The 25,671-nt window shown below is 30.6% G+C and overlaps 1 protein-coding gene across 3 annotated transcripts in view; it reads right to left on the bottom strand.

The window, feature by feature from the left end:
* Positions 1–25,671, bottom strand: part of LOC124367318 (calbindin-32) — a 167,556-nt gene that overhangs the window by 11,201 nt on the left and 130,684 nt on the right. For all 3 annotated transcript variants that reach the window (XM_046824066.1, XM_046824050.1, XM_046824058.1), the window contains 4 exons: positions 25,503–25,588; positions 1,577–1,666; positions 642–728; positions 344–400 (listed from right to left, as the gene is read on the bottom strand). In XM_046824066.1, the coding sequence (XP_046680022.1) occupies positions 344–400; positions 642–728; positions 1,577–1,666; positions 25,503–25,588 (320 nt within the window). The remainder of the gene's footprint in view (positions 1–343; positions 401–641; positions 729–1,576; positions 1,667–25,502; positions 25,589–25,671) is intronic.

A 25,671-nucleotide genomic window follows, 5' to 3' on the forward strand; every position in this document is an offset into this window, starting at 1 on the left:
AATTACTCATACGTTACTTTTACAGAAAATTTAGTTTTTGTTCTAAATGTGTTGCAATGATTAAAATATATATTTTAAAACTATTCAACACCTATTCTAATTTTCTATTACCAGATAATACTGAAATAGTTATTTCAAAATATAAAATATATAATATTAGTGAAAATTGAAATATACATAAATATTACCTTCAATACTTTTAAAACTGTTTATATTTGTGACAGATAAAACCATTTTCAGTAAATAAAGACATAGTATTATTTTAAAAATACTACAACAGAAATTTGTACTACTTTTGTATGAATAAAAGTGAGTTTAAAAATTAAAATGATTCAAAACTTACTTTCAATTCATCCGCCTCAATGTAACCGCTGCCATCAGTATCATACTCCCGCCAAATCTAAGAACAAAAGATAATCTAATGAGATAAAAATGGATAAATATGGTAACTTGGTAAAAGTGTTCACTCTAATTGTTTATACAATGCTAAAACTGGTACTATTTTGAAACATACTCCAAAATGCTTTTACTTAATAAAATAAACAGTAAAGTAAGTAGGGATTTACAATACATGAAAGTTTTGATCCAGATTTATATGATATTTTATTAGAAAATATTTCTGAAAAATATAATTATTTTACCTTCATAAATTCCACACTTGACTCTAAGGGGTTGTCGAAACGGAAGAGCAACAAGAAGTTTTCCTCCATAGGCAGCAGTTGAGCTAACTAGAAAGTAACATTTCTTTAAGTTGTAGGTGATTTTATTCTTTACGAGAAAGTAAATCTTCATGAATATTATACAATATTCATTTATTTAGTTACACCTTAATGGATAGGAAAATACGAAGTAAAGAATAATAAGTATGGAAAAGAAATAAAGAAATATACGTATATAATATTCAACACACGATTAAATAATTTGATCCGGCTAATTTCAATATATCAAAATTCAAATTGACCTTATCAAATAATATTGGAAATTTACAAAACATCTAAATTCAAAACAGTAATGAGATAAATTTATGAAACTATGAGTACCCAACTAATCTGTATTGAATGTAAAAAATATAAAATGGGTCTAACCGGACAAAGTTTTTAATCAAGATTTAGAAAATATAAACAAGCAGTAAAATCATGCAACCAGACTATCTTGAATAATAATTTGCCGAATTTTATTACACTAAAGAATATTTGAAGTATTTAGAAATATTAAGATACTACGTATTTGAAAAATAGTTGGAAAGTGAATGCCTGAGAAATGTTCCACTAACTGAACACTAAGATTTAACTCAGATGTATTAAAGAGTTTTTATTTGATTTTTATATTCGTATTTTTATATTTAGGTTAATAATTAAACTATTTTAGGTGTGGAAATTGAAATAATTAAACAACTTTTTAACATTTGCATTCGTCGAAAATGACCTGTAAATAAACTACTACATATACATGTCATCTTAACAGAATAATTTATTAAAATGAAAGTAAATTATTATTATATGAATCTCCAGAGAATGTTTAAAATTATTACCGTTGAAATATATCAATTTTACTATCTTGGTTTACAAAGACTCACCTCCCGAATGTCAATCTTGCCATCTTGGTTGTCATCATAAGCTTCCATGAAGCACTGTTTGAGTTCCACCAGCATAGCGTCAGACACGGCCTGTGGACATGCCAGTATATTGAATGTTAAAAAAGTGGTAATGTCTATTAGAATATTAAATAATATAATATTAATTGTTTCATCATATTATACAATGAATAGTTTGTTAAATAGCTATAGTAGATGATTGGTTGTAAGTGAATGAAGTAATATTTTAGTATTCATTTGAAAGATATTTGCCTGTAGTCATGTTTTGGAAATGTTGTGTATATTATAAAAAGTTGCTATAAATCCCATGATATTTTTATCATCCCTTACATTTTATAGTACATTAAATTTCAGCAACAATAACTGTTCTATAGCGGTGAAGGCACCATAAAGCCGATTTCATTTTGTAGGTTACCAAAATATATAGTGATAGAAGTTCTTACGTTGAATTCTTTGTGAAAGTGCTCTAATATTTTAACCTTTCAACCAGGTCGGCTTTATTTAGAAAGCACGCTGTTGAAACTACATCGTATTTTCTTCTTTTACGATTGTTTAGTTAAGAATCTAATCGCTTTCAGTAAAGAGTATAAGCTTATGTCTCATGTCTAAAGAATTTTCACTGAGTGGTAATGTCTATTAGAATATTAAATAATATAATATTAATTGTTTCATCATATTATACAATGAATAGTTTGTTAAATAGCTATAGTAGATGATTGGTTGTAAGTGAATGAAGTAATATTTTAGTATTCATTTGAAAGATATTTGCCTGTAGTCATGTTTTGGAAATGTTGTGTATATTATAAAAAGTTGCTATAAATCCCATGATATTTTTATCATCCCTTACATTTTATAGTACATTAAATTTTCAGCAACAATAACTGTTCTATAGCGGTGAAGGCACCATAAAGCCGATTTCATTTGTAGGTTACCAAAATATATAGTGATAGAAGTTCTTACGTTGAATTCTTTGTGAAAGTGCTCTAATATTTTAACCTTTCAACCAGGTCGGCTTTATTTAGAAAGCACGCTGTTGAAACTACATCGTATTTTCTTCTTTTACGATTGTTTAGTTAAGAATCTAATCGCTTTCAGTAAAGAGTATAAGCTTATGTCTCATGTCTAAAGAATTTTCACTGAGTAAGTCCGAGGCATGCACATAAAATTCTCTATAAGGAAAATATACCATTATATTTGCACATAGCAATATTACAAATGAAATTAATACAGGATAAAAACTGGCAATATTTTATTACTTAACTACAGTATTTTAAAGTCTACAGTCAATGCCATAAAAGTATATGTTGGTAGGCTCATGTAAAGCACCAAGTGATAGATCCTACTGATGCTCTTAACCTGGCAGCTCTACCAGTTTTCAAATCGACCGGAAACGACAAGCGCCATGTGAGATTGCTGGGAGCAAACACCATTTCCTTTCCGCCAAAATATCTCGCATCTTAGGAACAGGAATGACGAGGGATAAATATTCGATCAAATAAATCAATATTTGAAATAATATTTTTTACTATATTTGAATTAAGTATTTGTGATGTTTAACGTTAGATTAATTATAAAGTGTTCAGGAAAGTATAAATATATTACAAGATAAAAAATATTTGATATATGAGCGTTCTTTTCAATATTAACAGCAGTTCTGTCTTTAATTGTGTAATAAAATCTGTTGTTTGGGAAAGTTTAGATACAGTGTAGCTTTACTCCAGGTACGTGAAGTTGGTGGGCGTTGATATTTACTAGGCCCGGGGGTCGTGTTCAAATGACGTTATATGGCCGTGTTTGTGAGGGGGTGGGCAGGAGCTAGACAGGGGCAGGGGAAAGGGTAGATCAGGTCACACTTATACGTAGGAACCAGTTCCTTAAATCTTGAGTGTTAGTTTTACGATGTTGTCGAAAACTGATTAATCCGTGACCTTATACGAAATCTTTATTACTTGATAACAACAGGGCGGCGATACAAACTTACTATAGTTAAATGGCTAAACATTCTGGAACAACGTGTCTACCCTTTATGTTATAGATTATAAAAATGTATGAATAATTTCCCATTGAAATCTGTATAGTTTTATTTCGGATAATTATATTTTATAGAAAACAAATACATTCTCAAACATTTTTATACGGTTCTGGTAGAAAAGAAAAAAGTTATAATATCCTACCAAAATGACTTGTATAATATTTACGCTGTCCGTTGGCACACCGTTCAACAGCAACTAAAGTTATCGTGATTAAATGAACAGGTTATGGAGTAAACATTAAAGCGTATTAATTAATATTCCAAGACAAACAGAATCACCAAATGAACGATGATATTGGAAGAACAAATTTGAAGAAACTGATAATGTGATTTATGGATACAAATACCGTACATAGCATACTTTATCAGTTTAAAATAATATTTATATTGAGATATTATTAGAAAATTAACGGGCCATGATTTTCCCCATTTCAATCTAAAGGGAATAGGTTGAAGTATAATTATTATTGTTGCAAGCACGTAAAGTTCAGTAATGATACAATTTTTGATAAATTACCCTTGAGAACTCATGTTGAAATCACAGTTTATATATTAAATCGCGGCTTGTTTACTATATTAAACATTTATTCTATTTTAAAAATATTTACCTTTTGATTTCACCATTACCTTAGCCCTATTACGATCAAAGATTACCTTTTAACAATGGGTTAACATTAAGTGAGATTAAGAATGGAGAGCCGGTTACCGAGTAGTCTAGGGCGTCAAAGTTTGGGTCTGAGTTGGTGATGGCAGAGGTTCTAAGTCCCTCCTGTGATTGTTGTACTTTTTATCAGTATAAACCTTGTAATCTACCAATTGTTACCCCTTATTCTGTTTCATCGCAAGATTTCAGTGATCCATGAGGATAGCCAGAATAGAACTGAAGAGGGGATCGGTCTCTCCTAAAAACAAAGTCCTTTCGTTTTACAATTCCCAGATTTGAATCAGTATGGTCGTTTGTCAAAATTCCTAATATCATGTAATAATATGTTTAGTAAAATAAATCCACTGTAATTTGTCTACTTGTCTGTAGAACAGCGTGAGTCTACTTGCACTGATTGGAAAGCAAGAACTACAGACTTTTATTGGACCGTAAAAGGATTTATTTCTCTATCGCCCATAAAAGAGCTGTAAACGTCACCGCTGTGCAAAAACTCCTTAATTGAGTACATAGTTAGATTTATGAAGGTGCTTGGAATTTGTCCCCTGTAGTTTGTATGTAACGTATTGTAAGTTTTACATAAAATGCCATCTTGTTTTTAGTAATAGATCTTGAATATATAAATTGTCATCAATGTGATAATAAAACCTTCTTTATGTTCTATTTCCCTGTCAATGACAGTAGGTACTTAAATTAATGGCTTCAAATACTAAGTTTGTAAAACCTCGTTAAGGCACGAGTAAAATACTACAAATTCATTCTTTATTTGAATAAGAATATCATGTTATAAAACTGCTAGCCGACTACCAATGTGTAGACCGCAAAGATTATCTATGCAAGAAAAGGGTTCTTTGGTGCGGTATTGTAGATATTAAAACAAAGATTCATCCAGTAGAATAACACGACCAATGTACAGTACTTTAAAAAGGAATACAATCTTCATAGCGGGAGTTAAACACAGTAGTTTCATTGTGATATAATAAAATATATATTATATATGGCAGTCAAAATTTACGTGGAATTTCACTACTCGTAATTTATTTGCAGTCGCGTCATTAGCTAATTAGCAGTAACATAGATGTTAAAAACTCACAGCTGATGAGCATAAATATTTTTTATATTTTTCGAAGTTTGTATGTTTTACTAAAAGGAATTCAAGTTACACGGCATTCTGATTAATAACCCAATAATGAATAAATTGACGGTTGTCTACTATGGTTTTCTCACCGGTAGTAGGTTTAAAGACTTCGTAGATATCAAAAGAAATTTGTTAGACTAATTTAAAAATTACATACGAAAGAATTAAATACGACTTTGGAGTGCTTGGTTTGGAATATTCATTTAATCCTTGCACTTATCTGTACACTGTTGACTTAGCAAGTAATGTGGAATGTGATCTAGAAATAATGATTTATTCACCATTACGGAGCTAGAGTCAGATCAATTACAGGAACAACAGAAATTGACATCGTTTAAAAGAATTATTCATTCACCATTACGGAACTAGAGTCAGATCAATTACAGGAACAAAAGAAATTGACATCTTTTGTAACTCAAGTGTGACAAGTTAATTTCAACCATTAATATACTTTATAAACGTATTAACGAAGTAGAGAATTTTGGAGAAGTCTGGTTTAAGTTGGTTAGAGCTATTGGAGATGTGGACCCCATTTCAATTCGGTGGTAAATACAGTATATGGAAGGCCACCGCTAAATGGGATTGAAAACAATTCGTCTGATGGATCAATCCTACGATATAAAGAATGAATCTTATATTGTATAACATTATAATATAATTACATAATATAGTATTTAACATATCAAGTTCTACTACTGATTGCTAAAGATTTTATAATATTGCTATAGATTAGTATTAAAATACCTAAAATACTATATATTGTGCATTGGCATACTTTGTGTTACTATAACACTAGTCACCAGCATATAGTATTATTGTCATCCAATATAGTTTATAATTAATTTATTCTTCGATTTTCTTAACTTGTAGTTTACGAGGATTGAGTTATAAGAGAATATTCTTTCTTCAGAAATCTCCACAACCACCTTTGCTCCTATAGACTTAAACGCAAGATTCGACATTTTTAACTATTTTCGATACTGATATGATAACTATAAATTGGTGTGAAATAGATATCGCCAATGTAAATGGATGTATGAACCCTTATAATATTTGTTGGAAACTTAGCAATTTCAGTAAATGCAACAAATAATTATTAAATTTGAAAAACATTAGAGAGACATTAATATTTAACACCTTATTTGTGACATACGAATAATGATAACGTACAGTTATAAAATGTGTACAACAAACATTGAATGAATTTTAACTTATTAACAAATAGAATGTTTGAATGACTAAATCACTTTTTAGAATGAATTGTAATAGTTGTATTATTAATAGTTGGAACAAGTAACTAATACTACTGTGTATAAACAGAATTTATGTTTGAAACATATAAAAACTTATTTATCAGTTTTTAATATATAATATAAATAATATTATATAATTTAAAATACGGATTATAAAGTTGGTTGTTATTTACTTTGAAATTGCAGGAAAAACTGTTGTACTTTAATTAAACTTCCACAACGTGACGAATAATAAATGTTAGTGTTCAAAGCCCTTGTGCTACCGATAATTTGTATTTATGAAAGCCCATTTCCTGGTAATTTATCTTTTTAAATCGTGAAATCCAGTGGAACATTTATTTGTAAAGTCTTATGTTACGTTATGTTATTAAATAAAGAAACCATATTATAGAAATAATATATTTTTCATGAGTTTTTACTTAAAATATAACTTGAAAATGACAACTGTATTGAACATTATATATATATTGAAGGTAAAAGGTTTTGGAGCGATATACCATGTTCAGTCTGGCTCTAGTGATGTGTTGTGTAAGGAAGATTTGTATCTCTTATCAGATATTCTCGGAAAGGAGCAGGTGATACTCCTACCAGCTTTTCCTGGAATCTAGCAAAGGTATTTCCATGAACTAAACTAGTGCCAGCAAAGCTAAACCACAGAAGAATATTTTTATTTAGCCAGTGTTTCCCATTGTAAATTATAACTTTTATACCTTCTGGAATATTTTTATAAGAAAGCATTCTGCCAATGTCTGTTAAGAAGAACCCTAAGATGATTTATTGAAATATTTTAAAACAGCTATTTAAAGAATTTTAGTAATGTATAAATATGTTTAATATATTTAAATTAATTTAATCTGCATTCTTAGTTACAAGGAAGGAATTCATGATTAAATATGTAATAAGTGAGTTTATATTTATTGCGTTTTAAATTATCAGCATAATTATCTTAGTCTTTTAAATAATAATAGGGTAAGTAAATTAGGTTTCATTATATAGAATATGAAAAGTTTTAACTCGGTAAAAGTTTTACATTGGTACGATCCGGAGCTCATACGTGATGTAAATGGGGGGATTTACCAAACACATAGTATGAATAATAAATAACAGATAACCAATTTTACTTAGGACTGTGGAGTCGGAAACTTTGTTTAAAATTTAATACAAAATGAGTATTTCTATATTTCACCTGTCACATAATACATATATCTTGGAACATTGATTTTTTTACCCCGATTTAAGTTCAGTTATGATTTTATCGTATAGTTATGATGATTGAATTACAGATGAACAGCAAAGACGGACTGGCCCAAACTAAACTTTATCAACTAAAGTATTATAAGGTAATCCCCTTCAAACCCACGTCCATAATCTTCTAACTTTAAATCTATATTTTTGTCATATTTCGTAAAGAAATGGCTGTATTCTGTAAGTGTTGTTTTTGTTGAACTGAAGTATTATTTTGACTTACAATATGGTATAAAAAGCCCTTGTCAATTTGAAATTTAGTTTAGCCGATATAGGAATACTACAGAATATGTTCCACAAAGTACTACAGTCTTTGTTATACCCAACATGTAATGAGAACGAAGCCTTATAGGACTGTATAAACGGATGACTTATATCAACCAACAACATGTAACTAGTAAACCCTGTATTCCACTACAATTATTCTCACAGATCCTGTACTGTCGAATATACCATAGCGTTGACAATACATCAAGTAGAATTTCGTGGTTCAGTCATTACCGTAACACGTAAGAGAAAAAATTAGAGGAATTTACAACAAAACCGTTAAAAAATTTCTTATTTTTGTTATTTAGAGTCCTTATAAAGGTATTGTAAGCCGCCAACGTCATTTTGCTGTAAGGTAATACAAATGCAAAATATAAAAGAACAGATAGCTTGCTGATTTTATGAAGTATGAAGTAATTGCGCGGAATTTTCTTAGAATACATTGACTTTGCCATGAATTGGAGTTCAAAGTCAAATAAGTTACTAGAACTAAATAGTTAGCCATGCATTTTAAAAACGAATAATACATTTAAACGATAGAAGTGCGACTGGACAAATATGGTTAGCAAAATGTTGTTAGTAAATTTATTCACTGCTTTGGTCGCCATGCACTAGTAAACAACGCAACAAGTTAGCCATTTGCCTGAGTGACTGGAAAGATGCGAGACAAGGCCACGTCTCCTAGCAACATCAGCTGTAATCAATATGGCGTCGGTGAGCCGACTGAGTCTGGGTGCTGTTTATTGCTGCCCTTTGCCTCTCCGGGGTATAAATAAGCTTACAGCATCAAGATGAGTTGGTACTATTATACGCTTCATGTTCGTCTATTACAAAACACTAGCATTGAACCAATAAGTTTTTTGTCCCTAAAAACCTTACACGTTTATTTAGACTTAGTTTTTTGTGGGTTGGGAACTTCTTTACAGTGCAGAAACAGTCGGTTTTCGTTAGGTTGTTATTTTTTTATTACATACTTTCTATCGAACACCTTCCCTCACAACTAGAAATGTAGTAAAAATGTTTATAATCCTACATGGGTTTGTAGATGTTTACATTTGAACTATTTACAATTAATTATGTTCATGGAAGCGCGTCTGAAAGGCTCGAATTGACAATAGGCGTGAAACATTTTTACACTTTACTATATATATAATTAAATTATTCATGAAAATTATGTATTTGTAAAATTATCTAGAGAAAAATGTAATATATGTGTGTTATTACATTATAACAAATTATATATATATATATATATATATATATATATATATATATATATATTTTCAATTAACATTGAATCGCAAAAAGTACTAGCTCCGACGGGAGTCGAACCCGGATCTCTCACTTGCCGGGTGAATGTGCTACCATTACACCACAGAGCGCTTACTTTTTCCGATTCAATTATTTTGTATTTGGCCGTATCTGTCACATATGCGTTTAAATAAGCAAACTAACATACGATCGAAAGACCAAATACCTGTCAAACGACTTTTGTTTACATTAAATTGTATAAATGGCAATTGCCTTATTTAATTTCAATAAACATTGAATCGCAAAACGTCCTTGCTCCGCCGGGAGACGAACCCGGATCTCTCACTTGCCGGGTGAATGTGCTACCATTATTCAGCAGCTCTACATTTTGGAAACAACTTTTTTTTGTATGAGTAAATGTGCCTTAACCAGAGGCCGAGACATACACATGTATGAGACACGTGGGAGTGCTAACTACCGAACTGGGAGACACAGAACGGTGGTTTATGAACGCCTGCCCTCGCAGGCGGGTGTTCATTTCCTCAACAGACTGCCCAATTCAATTAAAGATGCCCCAACGCCTAAGGCGTTAAAGACTCGCCTTAAACGCCTATTGGTGTCACAAGCATTCTATAATGCAGGTGAGTTTTTGGCATTCGACTGGGAGACCGCCCAATTAGAAGACTGACTCCGCTGTACTAAGTGGGTAGCATTGGCGATGGATGAAAGAGGCGTAAATGCAAAATTGTATGTGTGAGTGTGTATTGTTGTATGAATGTTAGAAATTAAAAAAAAAAACCCATGACGTTTGCCATACAATGTAAATATTGTCTTCGCAATAAAAATGATTTAAATTGGTTTGATTTGATATACCACAGAGCGCTTACTTTTTCCGATTCAATTATTTTGTATTTGGCCGTATCTGTCACATATGCGTTTAAATAAGCAAACTAACATATGATCGAAAGACCAAATACCTGTCAAACGACTTTTGTTTACATTAAATTGTATAAATGGCAATTGCCTTATTAAAAAGGGTTGGTTTTCAAGTTATTTAAGTTTTCATATTTTAAATGGCCGCCATTAAAAATAGACATAAGATTTTTTTTAAATATTTTTTTTACAACTTATGTTCATGTTTATAATATTTATACCAAGTTTCAACAAAATCGGTAAACCCGTATTAAAAATAAAATTAATTGTATGTAAAAAACAAAATGGCCGATCTAAGGTAAACGAAGCAAGATGGAACTATACATTATATAACATTTTTCGTTCAGTTTGACCTCCTGAACAATTTGGTGAAGTTTGGTCCTGTAATTTTGGGACACCCTATATACATATATATATATATATATATATATATATATATATATATATATATATATATATATATATACATATATATATATATATACATACATACACATTATGTATTTCCACTGATCTAAAATTCCTATCTTAATCCCTAAAGCTGCATTACAGAAAACAAATATTATTAATTGAAATGGCCTGATCAACAGCCTGTGTAAACATTTTTTATGACAGAAAGGCTGAGAACAAGCTTGATAGCAATAACACTTCTTATTTCAACCTTTTCTGAAACTGCTGTTAAGCACAGAGTAAAAAAATATCCAGGTAATAAAATTCTTATTACAAATATACTTTTAACTCTACATTTCAACACACAATAAGTATGCATTTTTTAATCGATACTGTAATGCAGATATAAAAGATAAAGTTACTATCTACATTTTACTATAAATTCAAAAACCCATCTTAGTTTTCTTTTGACAGAAGTAGACTTCTCAGACCTGTGTATGTGTATCTATTTTTATAATCGTTAAAACAGGGCAAAAACCACTTTGAAACAAGAAATACTAAGAATGGAGTCACAATGGTCATAAACATGCACTTTTTTATATACTTTCTAACTAACTCAACATGAGCGTTGGAAATATAATTTACTCGAAACGAAAAGCTCATATAGGTGCGAACACTTCGAAATTCCGTGAGAAACCGCGGGTAACTGCTGGTGGATTATATAATAAAAAAATTATGTAATTCAAAGTTTTAGTTAATTATTATTTTGTATTGCCTTACTCAAAATGGAATAACTATTTTCCTTTTTATTGTCATATAAAATCTTAATTCTTATTTGAACTGATTTAAATATTTTTAGTGGGAAAATTGTTTTTTTGCGTTCTGTAGGTATAGCAAATAGTATTTTACTAAAAAATAATTAATAGGCTGACCAACCTAATTTCTAACAATTTATGCCGGTACCAAAAATTAAAGATGTTTTTATAAAGTATTTTCCAATTATATTTAATGAATAACTTTTACAAAGACTAATATGTTTGAATGGATTAGTATCAAGAATTTAATAGATCTATTCGGGAGTGAAGCTGAGTGGATGTATCGAGTCAATGACGGGAAAGTGATTGACCAGCAGGAATTAACATTATTGTTAGGCCTGATCCTCATTAATCCCCTTTGTGACGATCAACTTCCCACCATTTGCAACTACTCAATCGAGTGCTTATTTCAATTTATCGTAGAGATTTGCTTAGTGTAAATTGTATTAATCTTCTTCACTGAATAACAGAAAAAAGTGAAAGTTTCTGAGAAAAACAACTTTACTATTTTCACCTTGCCACAGTACATTTATTATTTTGAGAAGGATGTTTGTACACCGTGTTGTCGATGAAGTACCCATACATTTGTAAAATATCCTCATCAAGCAATAATTTTTAAATAACAGTCTCTTAAAATGTGTAAAGCGAATAAATTAATACAGGCATACTTCAAGCGAAAACATTAATAATGTACATGTTTTTAAATTGTTATTTAATATGCCGACGCTAATGTTCAAACCTGTTTAATAGGAACTGGATGGAAACCATCGAAGCTAGGCTGTAAAATACAGGTCCATGATTCTGAACTATCAAGATAATCCGGCGATTACGTCGAGGGGCAGAGTTTACCAATATCAGATGCCAACATGCATCGGTGGCACACAACCTAGTTTCATGAAATTAATAGAATAAGTCTTCCTTAGAATGATGTCAATGATCAGCGATAGTTTTGTTGAGGTCGAAATAGGAGGGTATCGACAGGATAAAGATATCAAACAATAACTTGTCTCTGATAAAATTTTCTTAGCTTTATAAATGTTTTTAACTCACCCAACCTTATACCGGCTTAAAAAAATGTAAATAGTAAAATCATTCCTGTTTTCTCGCAGTCTGATAATAATATGTGTTTGAAGGTTGCTTGAAATTGTAAGACTCCAAATAAAAAATGTTATCCAAAAAACAATAATTTTTTTATTTTTAATCCTTTCGATTCGCCGCCTGACCAATATAAACGCGTCTGACGATAGATTTCTCTCTTATGAGTTTTTACCAAAATTAGATTGTACGTTTATACAATACAAATTGGCTCTTGGCATCAAGATTGACAACAATGCAATAGAAACAAAGTGATCGTAACTCCACTTCTCAACTAGTGACCTCAGTATATATATATATATATATATATATATATATATATATATATATATATATATATATATATATATAATTTCAATAAACATTGAATAACAAAAAGTTTTAATGTAAACAAAAGTCGTTTGACAGGTATTTGGTCTTTCGATCATATGTTAGTTTGCTTATTTAAACGCATATGTGACAGATACGGCCAAATACAAAATAATTGAATCGGAAAAAGTAAGCGCTCTGTGGTGTAATGGTAGCACATCACCCGGCAAGTGAGAGATCCGGGTTCGACTCCCGGGGGAGCAAGTACTTTTTGCGATTCAATGTTTATTCAAATTAAATAAGGCTATTGCCATTTATACAATTATATGTATATATATATATATATATATATATATATATATATATAAAGCTTCATTTTCATGATTTATGAATAAATATTTTCTTGAAATAAATTAATTTTAAATTCTAATTGCCTTATACAACAAAAATGAATCCATTATTGCTTGAAAGCATATGTTGATCTTTGAATTTAAGAATACTTTGTTGCATTGAGCTTTGATTTATACCGAACGTGAAACGTAAAATTATCAGGAGTGTGTTAAATGATAACTCCTAGACCTGTGTGCTCTATTTGTCATGTCCATGTTAAAGCACAATAGTGTATTCGTTACATGAAATGGATTAAATTGATTTGTCACTATCCGGCAGGATAGGTTGTTACTACTTGCGATTGGATGGTAACGAAGAACTACAGACTTGTTATTGAGCCGTAAAAGAATTTATTCCTCGAGCGTCCATAAAAGAGCTGTAAACGTCACTTTGAAAAGAGAACCCCTTAATTGATGATGAGGTAAGATTTATAAGGGTGTTTGGACAAAAGTTCTCTTCCAGAAAATCACTTGATTTAAATGAATTGTATGTAAATAATCTTGTACAGTTCAAGAATATTGATATTTTATAGTGAAATGAATAATAACAGAAAAAACAAATAATAGGTGCAGTGGAATCATGAAATTTTGAAAAAATGTATTTTACAACTAAAATATGTAAAGCGTTTTAATAAAATCAGGTAATCGGTAAAATAACATACAGTTTGACAATAACTTAATTTAAAAAAATTAATATGCAAATGATTAAATATGCAAGTATATTTTGGTTTATGTGCTTATTGGAATAAAATTTAGTTTCTCTTAGTGTTTGAAACATCTGTAACACGATGAAGAGGTTCAATACAATATTTGACTCGTAACAGCACATATTAGCTTGCTATCGAGTTATGAAGGAAAAAGAAGCATGTGTGCAAAGTAGCTATATACAATATTTTATTATTCTTTAATATAATATAGTTATAAGATTTAAATGTTTTTGGTCTAAATAAATTTATGATAAATAAATAATGATTTAAAAGGTAATACATTTTAATTGGATGCTTCTTACAACAGTCATTCCAATAAACCAGTGTTACAATTTTACATTTTAAGTACATTTTTTATTATGGAACATTATGGGTACATTTTTACAATGTAAGGAAATATTTTACTAAATATTAGTTTTGGTATCCAACCGGCATTATATCGCTTCTGTAGATTGTATATTTTTACCAAGAAACATCGTTTAACATATTGTATTAGTTGAAACTACTTCATATTCCATGACAATCTAATATCATTGCAAGGACAAAACATTGCCTTTAATAATTTAAACATTATTATACTTGTTTCTGTTACAATGAATTGTTATCTAATAAAGTTTAAGTAACAAAATAAAATTGTTGGGAAATCCAGAGGTGATTAGATTTATTCAGACGTCTCAGGTGAAAATTTACGAGGGTTTGGTCCCATCTGCTTCTTCTTCTTCTTATATAAATCCTCTTACTTAGTCCTGATTTCTTCCTATTGCTGAAGTTTAAAACGTCTATTTAATGTGGTTCTTTAATGACGTTTACGACACATTTGGACATTTTTCCTATTCTGAATTCCACATACGCTTTCACTGCTTTGGGGTTTTATTACACAGTTATGCCTGCCCAAAAGTTATTCGACAATATGATTTGAATGTAATGAATCTTCTATTACTGAATTGTGCACCATAAATGTAACCCTTTCAAAGAGTACATTGACATTTGCAGGATTTTGTAGATACATTTTTATATTATTTATTACAAGGATATAGTTAACCAAATAAAAGTAAAACTTTTCTTGATTTTAATCACCCCTCAAAGTATAATCTGTGTTTTTTTTGTTTTGTGTGAGGCCATAGATAAATTTTATTACTTTGATTACTTTTCACATACTATTATATAAAAACTAAATTAGTGTAGTTCTATTGTTTTAACTGAACCGGTAGGAGATTATTAGAATTTACATTTGAAAAATTGGAACTATTCTTCTTGCTTTTACTGATTTCAAGATGAATTCAGTTCACTACTACATTGAAAATAACATTCATATTTAATTCAGAAAATAATCTCTGTAGTGGTTTTTTTAATCAGTTGTGGAAATCAATATACATAAAAATATACAAGTCAGCATATCCAATCAAAGTATTGATTTATTCAGACGTATGTAGTGAAGATATAGGAGGCTTGGTCCCAGCTGCATCTTCTTCCTTTAGAAACCCTCTCACACAGCTCTGCTTTTATTCTATTATTGTATACGAACACCTATACCAATTTACTTTGTACATCATTTACAATAGTATAAACCTACATACTGTTTCCTGAAGAGAATATTACCGCTAAATGTCTATTAATATTCCATTAGGTTTTATAAGTTGGTTTATTAGTTCTATTAGCTCATTTCGTATTAGTTTATAGCTTAATAGTTCATTTTCCATTTTAATCGAAAATTATCTTATTACTACGGAATGTTTGGCCATATAAAATTCACTCATTTTCAATATATATTCAAAATCCTTTTGTAAAAAGATCAAATCTTATTTCGTAGCCATAAAATAATTATTATGAAGTGCTTGTATACATTAAGTTACATAATAAATCGTCATAAAAATCATTGATGAAGGTAATTATTTGAAAATACCATTATGGATTTGCATAGGAAAAAATGAAGTGTATACAAATTAATGAATGTAATGTTTTTGCACTGAGTGAATAAAATGGTAAAAATGTATAATAAAAGGTGTCATTCTGTCGTTTAAACTATGACAACTCCAGATGGATAATCCTCGCTTTTGACCTATTGACGCCGAAGATGACATTCAAAAGTCGAAGCTATAGTAGCGTTATGACTGTTAAGATGTGTTTGAAAGAAGAACATAAATGGTTGTCTTTTTTGAGTGAAGGCTACGTACCCTACTCTGTAGACTTTTCCATGGCCATCTAGTTAAATCACGTTCTGATATAGTATAAAAGATTTGGTTCTGGCTACTTCTGACTAAATCTAATATCCGACATCTTGTAAGGTGTGGCAATCAACTCACCTAAATAAATGTTTCAAACATATTTCCTCATTAAGAAAAATACTGATAATATAAGGAACGAAATATAATGCTCTCGTTGTTAAAACCCCATTTAATGAAGTGGTTGTTAACTTTTAATTTTACAGAGACTTGGGGCAACCTTATACCCACTACTCTTGAAACTACTTCAACAGGTTTATTAGCAAAGTTTCAAGAAGGTTCTTCAACAGCACTCCAGAAGAGTTCTTTAAGTTCCTGGTTCTTTTTGAAGTGAGGTTGATGATGAAATAAATACTGCAAAAGTTTTAATGTAGAATGTTATTTATCATTACCCGGCCTTAAAAAAACCAAAAGTCAATAAGCATAAATTGAAAGCGATAACCAAGAAACAAGTGTCTCAAGGCCTTTCAGAAGATGAATATATGAATGAAGTATATTTGTGATTACGAGAATACTTGTTAGTTAAGATGCTAACACACGCCTACATTTTGAAGAGAAAATAATTAGTTGTATTGTAGAAAAAATAAAACTACATTTTATAGTAGTTTGATATTCTTACTGTTAATATTACAGGTAATAATACATACTGTATTGTTAAATATACATAATTAACAGTGCACTTCGTCACTGAATACATATAAATATACCATATTAGCATTTTTAAGGCCTAAATTGTCACGTAGGTAAATGGTAAAATTAGAGTTTACGCTTTAATGCCACAGAGCCCCCCATTTTAAAACACAATAGTTAGACATATCGAAACCTTGTACCAGGGTATAAAAGGATGCCTCATACTAGACTGTGAACAAGCCACTAGTTGAATCTTTTCAATCTCTCTACAGCGTTCCCTCCACAGCAGTCCATGTAACTGAACATTCAATCGGGCTGACCGAACCAAACCACATAGATATCACTCCAGTGGCTTTTCTTGGTCACGTAATTTCCATTCTCTGTGAAAAGTCTCTGAAAATCCTGACTTGGTAAATATGTTGAGGACACTACAGAAAAATGTTCAACAGCTGAAGAGTAATGGAACGAATATCAATTATTAATGTGTTTGTAGCTATATCAATAACTATAAACAAATTATTCATACGTTGTTTAGAATCTCCTTAAGAAATATCAATAGGAAAATACACACAAACAACTGCTTACTATAATACGATTAATGAGTTGAAATTGTTTGAAAACATTTGTATGGTAATTCATTGTTTTCTCCTTCAATTTGCAGCTTTTCGTGGAGAAAAAATCCATTATGTAAAAAAAAACCCCAACCTAAAAGGGTGAAATATATACACCACCAATTTTATGTTCTAGAACACAGTTCCAGTCGTAATATTCAAATGTATTTGCACCATACATGCGTGTGTATTTGAAATCAGAAACCTATACTTAAAGGTTTAAAATAATGTTATATAGCTTTGGCACAAATCTTGCTTTGTAAATCATATTTGTTGAGTTCTTTAACCACCAAGAGATTCTGTTTTATAATTTAAGAAAATTCTGGTATGATGTTTTAAGAGGAGGAAGAATAATGAATTGGTATGGATGGCAAGGTTCTTAGACAATTTAGCGTGTAGGTAAAGAACTAAGGAGCTGTGACATAGGATAATATTAAACTTCAATTAATAATATATGAGAAGGTAATTAACTTTAATATGCTAGTATTGAACTTCATTAGTTAAACTTCTCATTAGCTTACACATTACGTAACGTTACTCATTGTTATTTATATATATTTTCTTAACATTATAAAGTTTAAAATTGATATATTTACTATAGTCAATATTTTATGCGCGCGCGCGTGTTTGTAAAAGCCATGTACGATTGACTAACTAAAAAATTCTTTTTACCATAAATCGGCACAAATACCTTTTGGTAAATCCTGTCTATAAGTATGTTAAATATTATAAACGAAGTTTGTTTTATGCCTGTTGCCTACCTCAATTTGAGATCACTGAGCATAGATGGTCCTCTTTCGACCGCTGTTTGTCCGAGTGAACATTGTTATTATAATCCGCTCTCAAATAAATTGTACTGTTACATGGTAATGCGTGTATTGCAAATATAATAAATTGAATTTTGGAAAATTCTACCCGTAAATATGTTGAATGTAAAAAATTATGTATGTGTGCACCTTGATGAAGGAGGTGTTCATTCCTAACGTTTCCTTTTATACCATGCACGAATTAGAAAATGTTTGCTATACAATATTTAAGCATCTTAGTTTCAATACCAATAGTCATTACCTTTCTTTGATTTATTGAAAAGTTCTCTTTAAATGTAAATATGGAAAACGACATGGTATTTATATTTTTGAGATAATGAAAATTTCACCTTGATAACCCACAAAACGCACGCCGTGTATGGGAACAAAAGCTCTCACCTCAATTTAGTTTTTGTTACCTAGTAGTAGAAGTTTCTTTGGGCGGAAATATGAGTATACTTTAACCTGATTTGTTTTCGGAATTACTTTTAGAGAAAACTACTATATATATTTAGTTAATATATAGCTCACAAGCCAAATGCAAAAAACAATCGCACCAGTCACGGTTATATCACCTGGAATAGCAGCCGCGTTTGTCAGATGATGGAAAACTACGAACTCCACACTTAAGTTGTCCCTTAAGTTATTCGCATTCGAACGTGCAACATTGCTAAACCGACCTAGCTCAGCCCAATTCCTTCCAGAATGACTGTGTCTAGAAAGAGTGTATTATGGCCCATAAGGATAAGGAAGGATCCAAGTGTTCAGAAGAGGACTCTCCAAGATATAAGTCAGTGCATGTCACTTATAGGACTACTGTTGCTGGGTTTTTAATAATATTGCTACGAAACCTCATCCATCCCTCTTTAACTATAAACGGAACAGGACTGCAAGTTTAAACTTTGCAATAAAATATTATAGAGGCTACCACATTTGATGTCTGTAGTACATGATTACTTCAAATTCCCATGACTTAAAATTATCTATTTCAATAGAATAGGTTACAGTTCCAAGTCAGACTCTGTATTTATATGACAGTGAATTCAGTCCATTTCTTTCTCGGGCAGCGCTCCAGTAAGTTTTACTGACAATCATGGTAATTCTGCAACACGAATTTGAAAAAAAAAGAACTGTACAGAGAATAGTATATATATATACAATTTAAAAAAATGCTAACTAGATAATAGAGTCCACAACACTTAAGTGTGCTCCATCAAGTTAGAATATCAATTGGTAGTATCATCCCCGATCACTAAAAAAAGAATGATTTATTTTTGACAAAGAAGTCTTGCAGTAAGTGCGGTAAACCGATTTCACTTCTCTCTTTGAGGAGAACAAAGACCAGAGGACTTTGTCAGAACTGCGATTACTCAAAGACACTCAGAGAGAACTTGAGAGCTTGAGGTGACGAGGTGTGACATCACAGACGCAGACACACAGGGGAGGGGGTTGATTGTGGTCGGGAGGTTGAGGGGAGGGATAAGATGACAGAGTGGGAGGAGTAAGTAGTCTCTCTGTCACTTCTAGATTTAGTGTTTGGGGAAAATTCATTCTGCCACTTTTCCTTACATTTAAGAAATACAATAAAATATAACGAAAATAAACTAACTAACTAAATTGCCAATGGTGAAAAGCTGCTAGGAACTAATGATAAATATCATAACTAGAAGGAATGCAAAAACAGTTTGAAGAAGTTAAATGACTGCCTTTTGAAATAAGTATTTAGATTTCAATTGACAGCTCATGAAATCTAATCAAACAGATAACACTATCGTAGAAATTCTACTTAAAAGGATAATAGAAACATATTTCACTGGTTAGAAGAATTTAAATTGCGAATTTAAAATATACTTTAATTACGTAATTTTATAATTGCAAATTATAGTGAACTAGTCCTATAATAGTAATGAACAAATCCTTTGTCTACCGCAAGAAGTTTTTAAGTGTCTTGCCTTTGCTATAATCCTGCTTTTATGAAAACCGACATGAATATTTTAAAAGGGCTTCAATTATGAAATTCATATTATTTTCCATATTGATATTAGGTTTGGACGAATTTATGTCAAGGTACATGAACAAACTAAGTTTGTTGGTTATGAATGTATTATTAGCAAATGCACAGAAAGCTCGTGGAAAGTCCTAAATGAAAGTAGATCTAGTAAAACGTTTAAACAGTCTGTATCCTATTAATTTTCTACACAGTTTGCCTAGTCTTATTTATCTACTAAAATATTTTTCAAACTTGACTTTGTAACAGAATTATAAATGGAAATAAACGCATTTATCAAATTACCGTTCAATTCAGCAGATTGATACCAGAGTATCGAATTTACTTATTCTTCTTTGATAAATTTGACCATTTCTATTTTATTAAATTTAAATTACAAGCAGAAAAACAATTTTATTACATTTCAATGACGTTCTTTGGTTAACTGAAAGATACATTCTATGCAATAAGTTACGACAGAATTCTGTGGATGTAATTGAAAGGCAATAAATTAAATAGGTTAGTTTTGAAAAATCTCAACACATTTTGTAATTTGTTCTTGACATTGCTGTCTTTATTAGTTTATTGTACTATTTAAAATGCATGATATTACAGAATATCGTAATAATAAACAATGTGTTGGCATTATGCAAACGAAACTGAGCTACAGAATTCCAAATATCTGAAATAAACTGTATCTGTGTTAAAGCCTACAGTGGTAATGCTGTGGCTTAGTAAACTTTTTATTGTTAAAACCTGTTCCATTATTAACATTACTTGATAGCTATGTATGAAGACAAAAGTTTTTTTTCAACCGCACAATGATAGGTAAAAAAAAGAAAATAACACCGTCTATTTACACACTTTCACTAATATAGAAAATAGAATACTTAAAGCAACAGAGCCACAGCAACAAACGTATAGACCAAGTTAATGAAATTCACTAAGTTTATTCATGACTTTGGCTGCTATGCACAAACGACGCAACAAGTTAGCCATTATTCCGAGTGACTAGGAAGATGCGAGACAAGGCCACGTCTCCTAGCAACATCAGCTGTAATCAATATGGCGTCGGTGAGCAGACAGAGTCTTGGTGTTGTTTATTGCTGCCCTTTGGCCCCTATGCACTAGTAAACAACGCAAAATGTTAGCCATTATTCCGAGTGACTGGAAAGATGAGGGACAAGGTCATGTCTCCTAACAACATCAGCTGTAATCAAAATGGAACGCTGCATTAGCACCTCCTAAAATAAGCGCCCCTCGGGCTTTTACGTCACGGCAGGAGGGTGCTAATTCAGGGCATGAACACGGACCAGTTCAAACGTCTCCCTGTTCCAAGCGGTTGCTTATTCTCAGCGCATGGACATGACCTGGGCACTGAATTAGCATCTCTAGCATTCAACAAGCAAGAGAAACAGATTTATCTTTTAGAGATTTAATTTAATCGTAAATTAAATCAACGATTGTGTTGACATTTCAGATAAACTTATTTAATAATGTTTAATCATCAAACATTTAAAACTAACCTATTTATTTTATACTCATTTTTCTTGACGTTTCCCGACAAAACATTTAGACCCGTATTTTAGACAAAAGAGTTTACTGTTAGTTTACACTGTTACAGTATAGAATTGATCCTTGTGGAATTTTGTGGATGGCTCAAAACTTGACCTGCGGGACATACACACACTTCCACGTTAAAAACTAAATGTTTTGTTCGAAATATGTTTTTACTGAGGAAATATTTGATGTACGAATAAAACTGTGATCTTATACTATTTAATTTCCATTTAAATACGCATTGAAACATAATAAACTTAATTTTTTATATTTAAATTATTCATAATTAAATTTCAAACTTTGTTTTATTATATAAAACAAATGAGGCACGAAAATTACAGTTGTTATTTATTTTTTGAGATAATATATCAGATATCAGTACATCTGCTCTTAGGTAAGTACTCGTAACTATTTGCTTCACAATTAAAAATGGTTCGTACCATGGTTTTAGATTAATTTTACAATAAAATAAAGTTGTATTTGAATGCCTAGAGCCTTTTATTAAAGTAAGGATATTCTATTCATAGTATTTTTTACAACTGGTAAATAATTATTTGTTTTTGAAATGTTAACATCAAATCATAGCAATACAATAAATATAACTATTAAAAATCACAAAATGGGTCGAGTTTAGAGGTGGTTTATAGCTGCCCTTTTCTCTAGTGGACATTACGAGCTTAATCATCTTCAAGGTGCGTTGTTAACGGTTACAATCCTGTTTTGGAGAATTATTATTTAGTAAAAACACAAAGTTAAATGTAAAGTAAAAGTTAAGCGTTAATTGTTGAATAAGGTAATTATTAAAATACTTTTTATACTCTAAAATTCTTTATACTCTAAACATTTTATTAATTGAACCCAATTACCTTTTTTATGATTTAACTATCCTATAACTTGAAGTGTTTTTTATATCGAATATTATTTTACACACAATCAATGTTAATCCTTAAAAAACTGGTCTAAGTTTTTGTACCTGAACATAAAGTTTAAATAATACATTTAAGCCAGTCCTCACATAATTTAAATGGATATATATTATGTGTATTATTAGGTAGATTGCATAAAAATGCGATCGATTTCAAGGCGGAATCTCCTGGAGATTTTTTGCATTTTCAAAGATTTTTTCATACATACGTATTTATATAAACATGTATTGGTTTAAGCAACAAAATGCAAGATGTTAACGCGATAATCATCGTAATATTTCATATATTTAGACTACACTTGATACAGAGATAGTGCATATGAACATAGCTTTGATGAGAACGTTAGTCAGTTTTAATCAATAAACAATACATGACGGCAGGCACTGTGACCATTTAAATTTGTGGAAAGATTTTTAATTAACTACCTCCATTGATGAATTGAAATTGGAATATTAAAAAATATATTAGTTAAATTTAAACATCTTTTATATTTACACATTATTTAATGTTGAAAGGTTTTGAAGATTTAATTCCCTACAACCCTACAACATTTAATTCGTATACAATAACGTTACTGAAGTTATTTTAGAGGCATTTTAACCCTTATTTTTAATAGATTCAGAATAAAGGTAGCTATTCCATGATTGGGCCATTCACATTTGTGCAAATATTATTCATCAAATTAACAAATTGAAATAACTTTATAGTCAAGGTATTCTTTATTGTAGCATATTTTGTGCTAGATATAATGGTTTCAAGATAATGACCATCAATGTTTGGAATAGAAATTGTTATATTTCAGTTCTTATGATCCTTATAAGGTTATTAACCTAAAGGTTAAGGTAAAGTACAAGGCTGGTGGTATTGATAAAACGTTTTTCGGCTACAGAGAGGGTTTGAACCTGCTCTATCTTAAACTCACATCTGAAGTCAGTGTTAGTCCACTCGGCCATTGGCACTTAAAATTAGTTTGAAGTTCTTTTTAGGCGGGTTCGTGGTATTCATCCTTACTTCTGGAAGCCAAGATTTATATTCGCCCATTTAAAAGGAAGTATCGTGTTTGATTATTAGTGTTTAGGGATATAGGACTACGGTTTCTTTTAAAGGATGTGAACGCTTAAAGTAAGTCTGCAACATTGTTCCAAGGCAAGATGTCAATATCTTACATCAGAGTGTAATAATAAATCAGTATTATCAGCCCTGACAGCTTAGATTTGCGTATTATTGTACACTTCAAACATTTAATTCTCAGTATATAATGATATAAAACATTAAATAAAAACAGAGAAAATACTGACTATAACCCGAATTGGGTTGCATGAATTAGCATTATTGCATGATGTGGTTTCTTAGTTGTAGTTTAATAGCTTATATGTATAACAACACGATGAATCACTTATCTCCTTTGATTTAATATTTAACTTTAACCTTAAATAATTGTATCCTACTTTATCATTTACTATCATAGATTGCTTCTTTATTTGTACAGTACTATAACTTGTGTAAGGGTAATTTCACAATTTGTATGCTACTGATTTTTATGATTTGTTCTGTTGTTAGGTTTTCAGTAAGTTATTTTTACATTTGATGATACTATAATGTATTTATTACATATAATACATGTATAATGTATATATATATATATATATATATATATATATATATATATATATATATTGTATATTTTTATGACTAAATTATAATACAAGCATCCACACATTCCGCCAGCAGCATATCGTAATGGAGCATGATAACAATTTGCTAGGGCCATCTGAACGGTTGGTCAGCTGGAAAATCAAATATGGGACAGGAAACGAGCGACGAAATCCAATATTCCCCGGATCTGGAAATCCGCATTGCGCACTCCGTGTCGAGAAGATAAAATAGCTCACAGGTTTAGTCCATTTGTTTGAGTACCATTCATGCTGGAAACGTTTTCATCGTTTTAAATTACATTGGTTTGGATTGGCATTTGTCTTGATGTCAGTATGGTCATATTTCATGTTATTTAATATATTTGACAGTGGTAAAATAATTGTATGAATAAATATAGTTTACATAAGGCTTTATCAAAACGATTAGATGTTGCTGTTTCACTTTATTATAAGACAACCTCCCAATAATCCATACACGGAACTATAGCAAAATAATAGTAGAAGTATACAGTAAATTTCACTCTAACTAATCTTATTTTGAAAATTGGTTACCAGCACATATGGCACATACATACCCATCGTCATATTTGATTGATAATGCAAATTAATATAAAAATTCTTACGGTTCTATCATTATTGGAAACCAATTTAAAACTATGAACTTTTGGTTTTAAGATTAATAAAATATTGTTATTTAACAAAGAATAAATAATTATTGGAACGATTTTAAATACAACTTAGGATTTTTACTTTTATGCTGTATATGTTTTTCTGTGTGAAGCAGACTTTGTTAATTTTAAATAATCAGTTACAAACTTACTTGACAACAACACTTTAAACTCTCTAAATTATTTTCTGAGAAGTGTTGTCAAAGTGCTCGTATTATGTACACACCTATTCAAACACATGTGCTGGTTCATCAGTTAATTGACTAAGGAATTACTAATTAATTTCATATACACACCTACTCTGTCACACGAACGGTTTGTTAGTTAATTAATTAAACAGTTACTAATTAACACCTACCTCTGGGCTAACGTTTTCGGCGTTTGCACTCGAAACAAATTCCCTGAGGAAACCGTCGAGTTCTGTTCCCTCGATGTAGCCGTTTCCTGAAACAATCACACCTAATATTTAAAAGCCCAAAATAATGATTCATTTGGATGTAATATTATGGATCTATTAAAATTAGCTC

This window comes from Homalodisca vitripennis, chromosome 1 (assembly GCF_021130785.1).
Source record: "Homalodisca vitripennis isolate AUS2020 chromosome 1, UT_GWSS_2.1, whole genome shotgun sequence".
NCBI lineage: Eukaryota > Metazoa > Arthropoda > Insecta > Hemiptera > Cicadellidae > Homalodisca > Homalodisca vitripennis.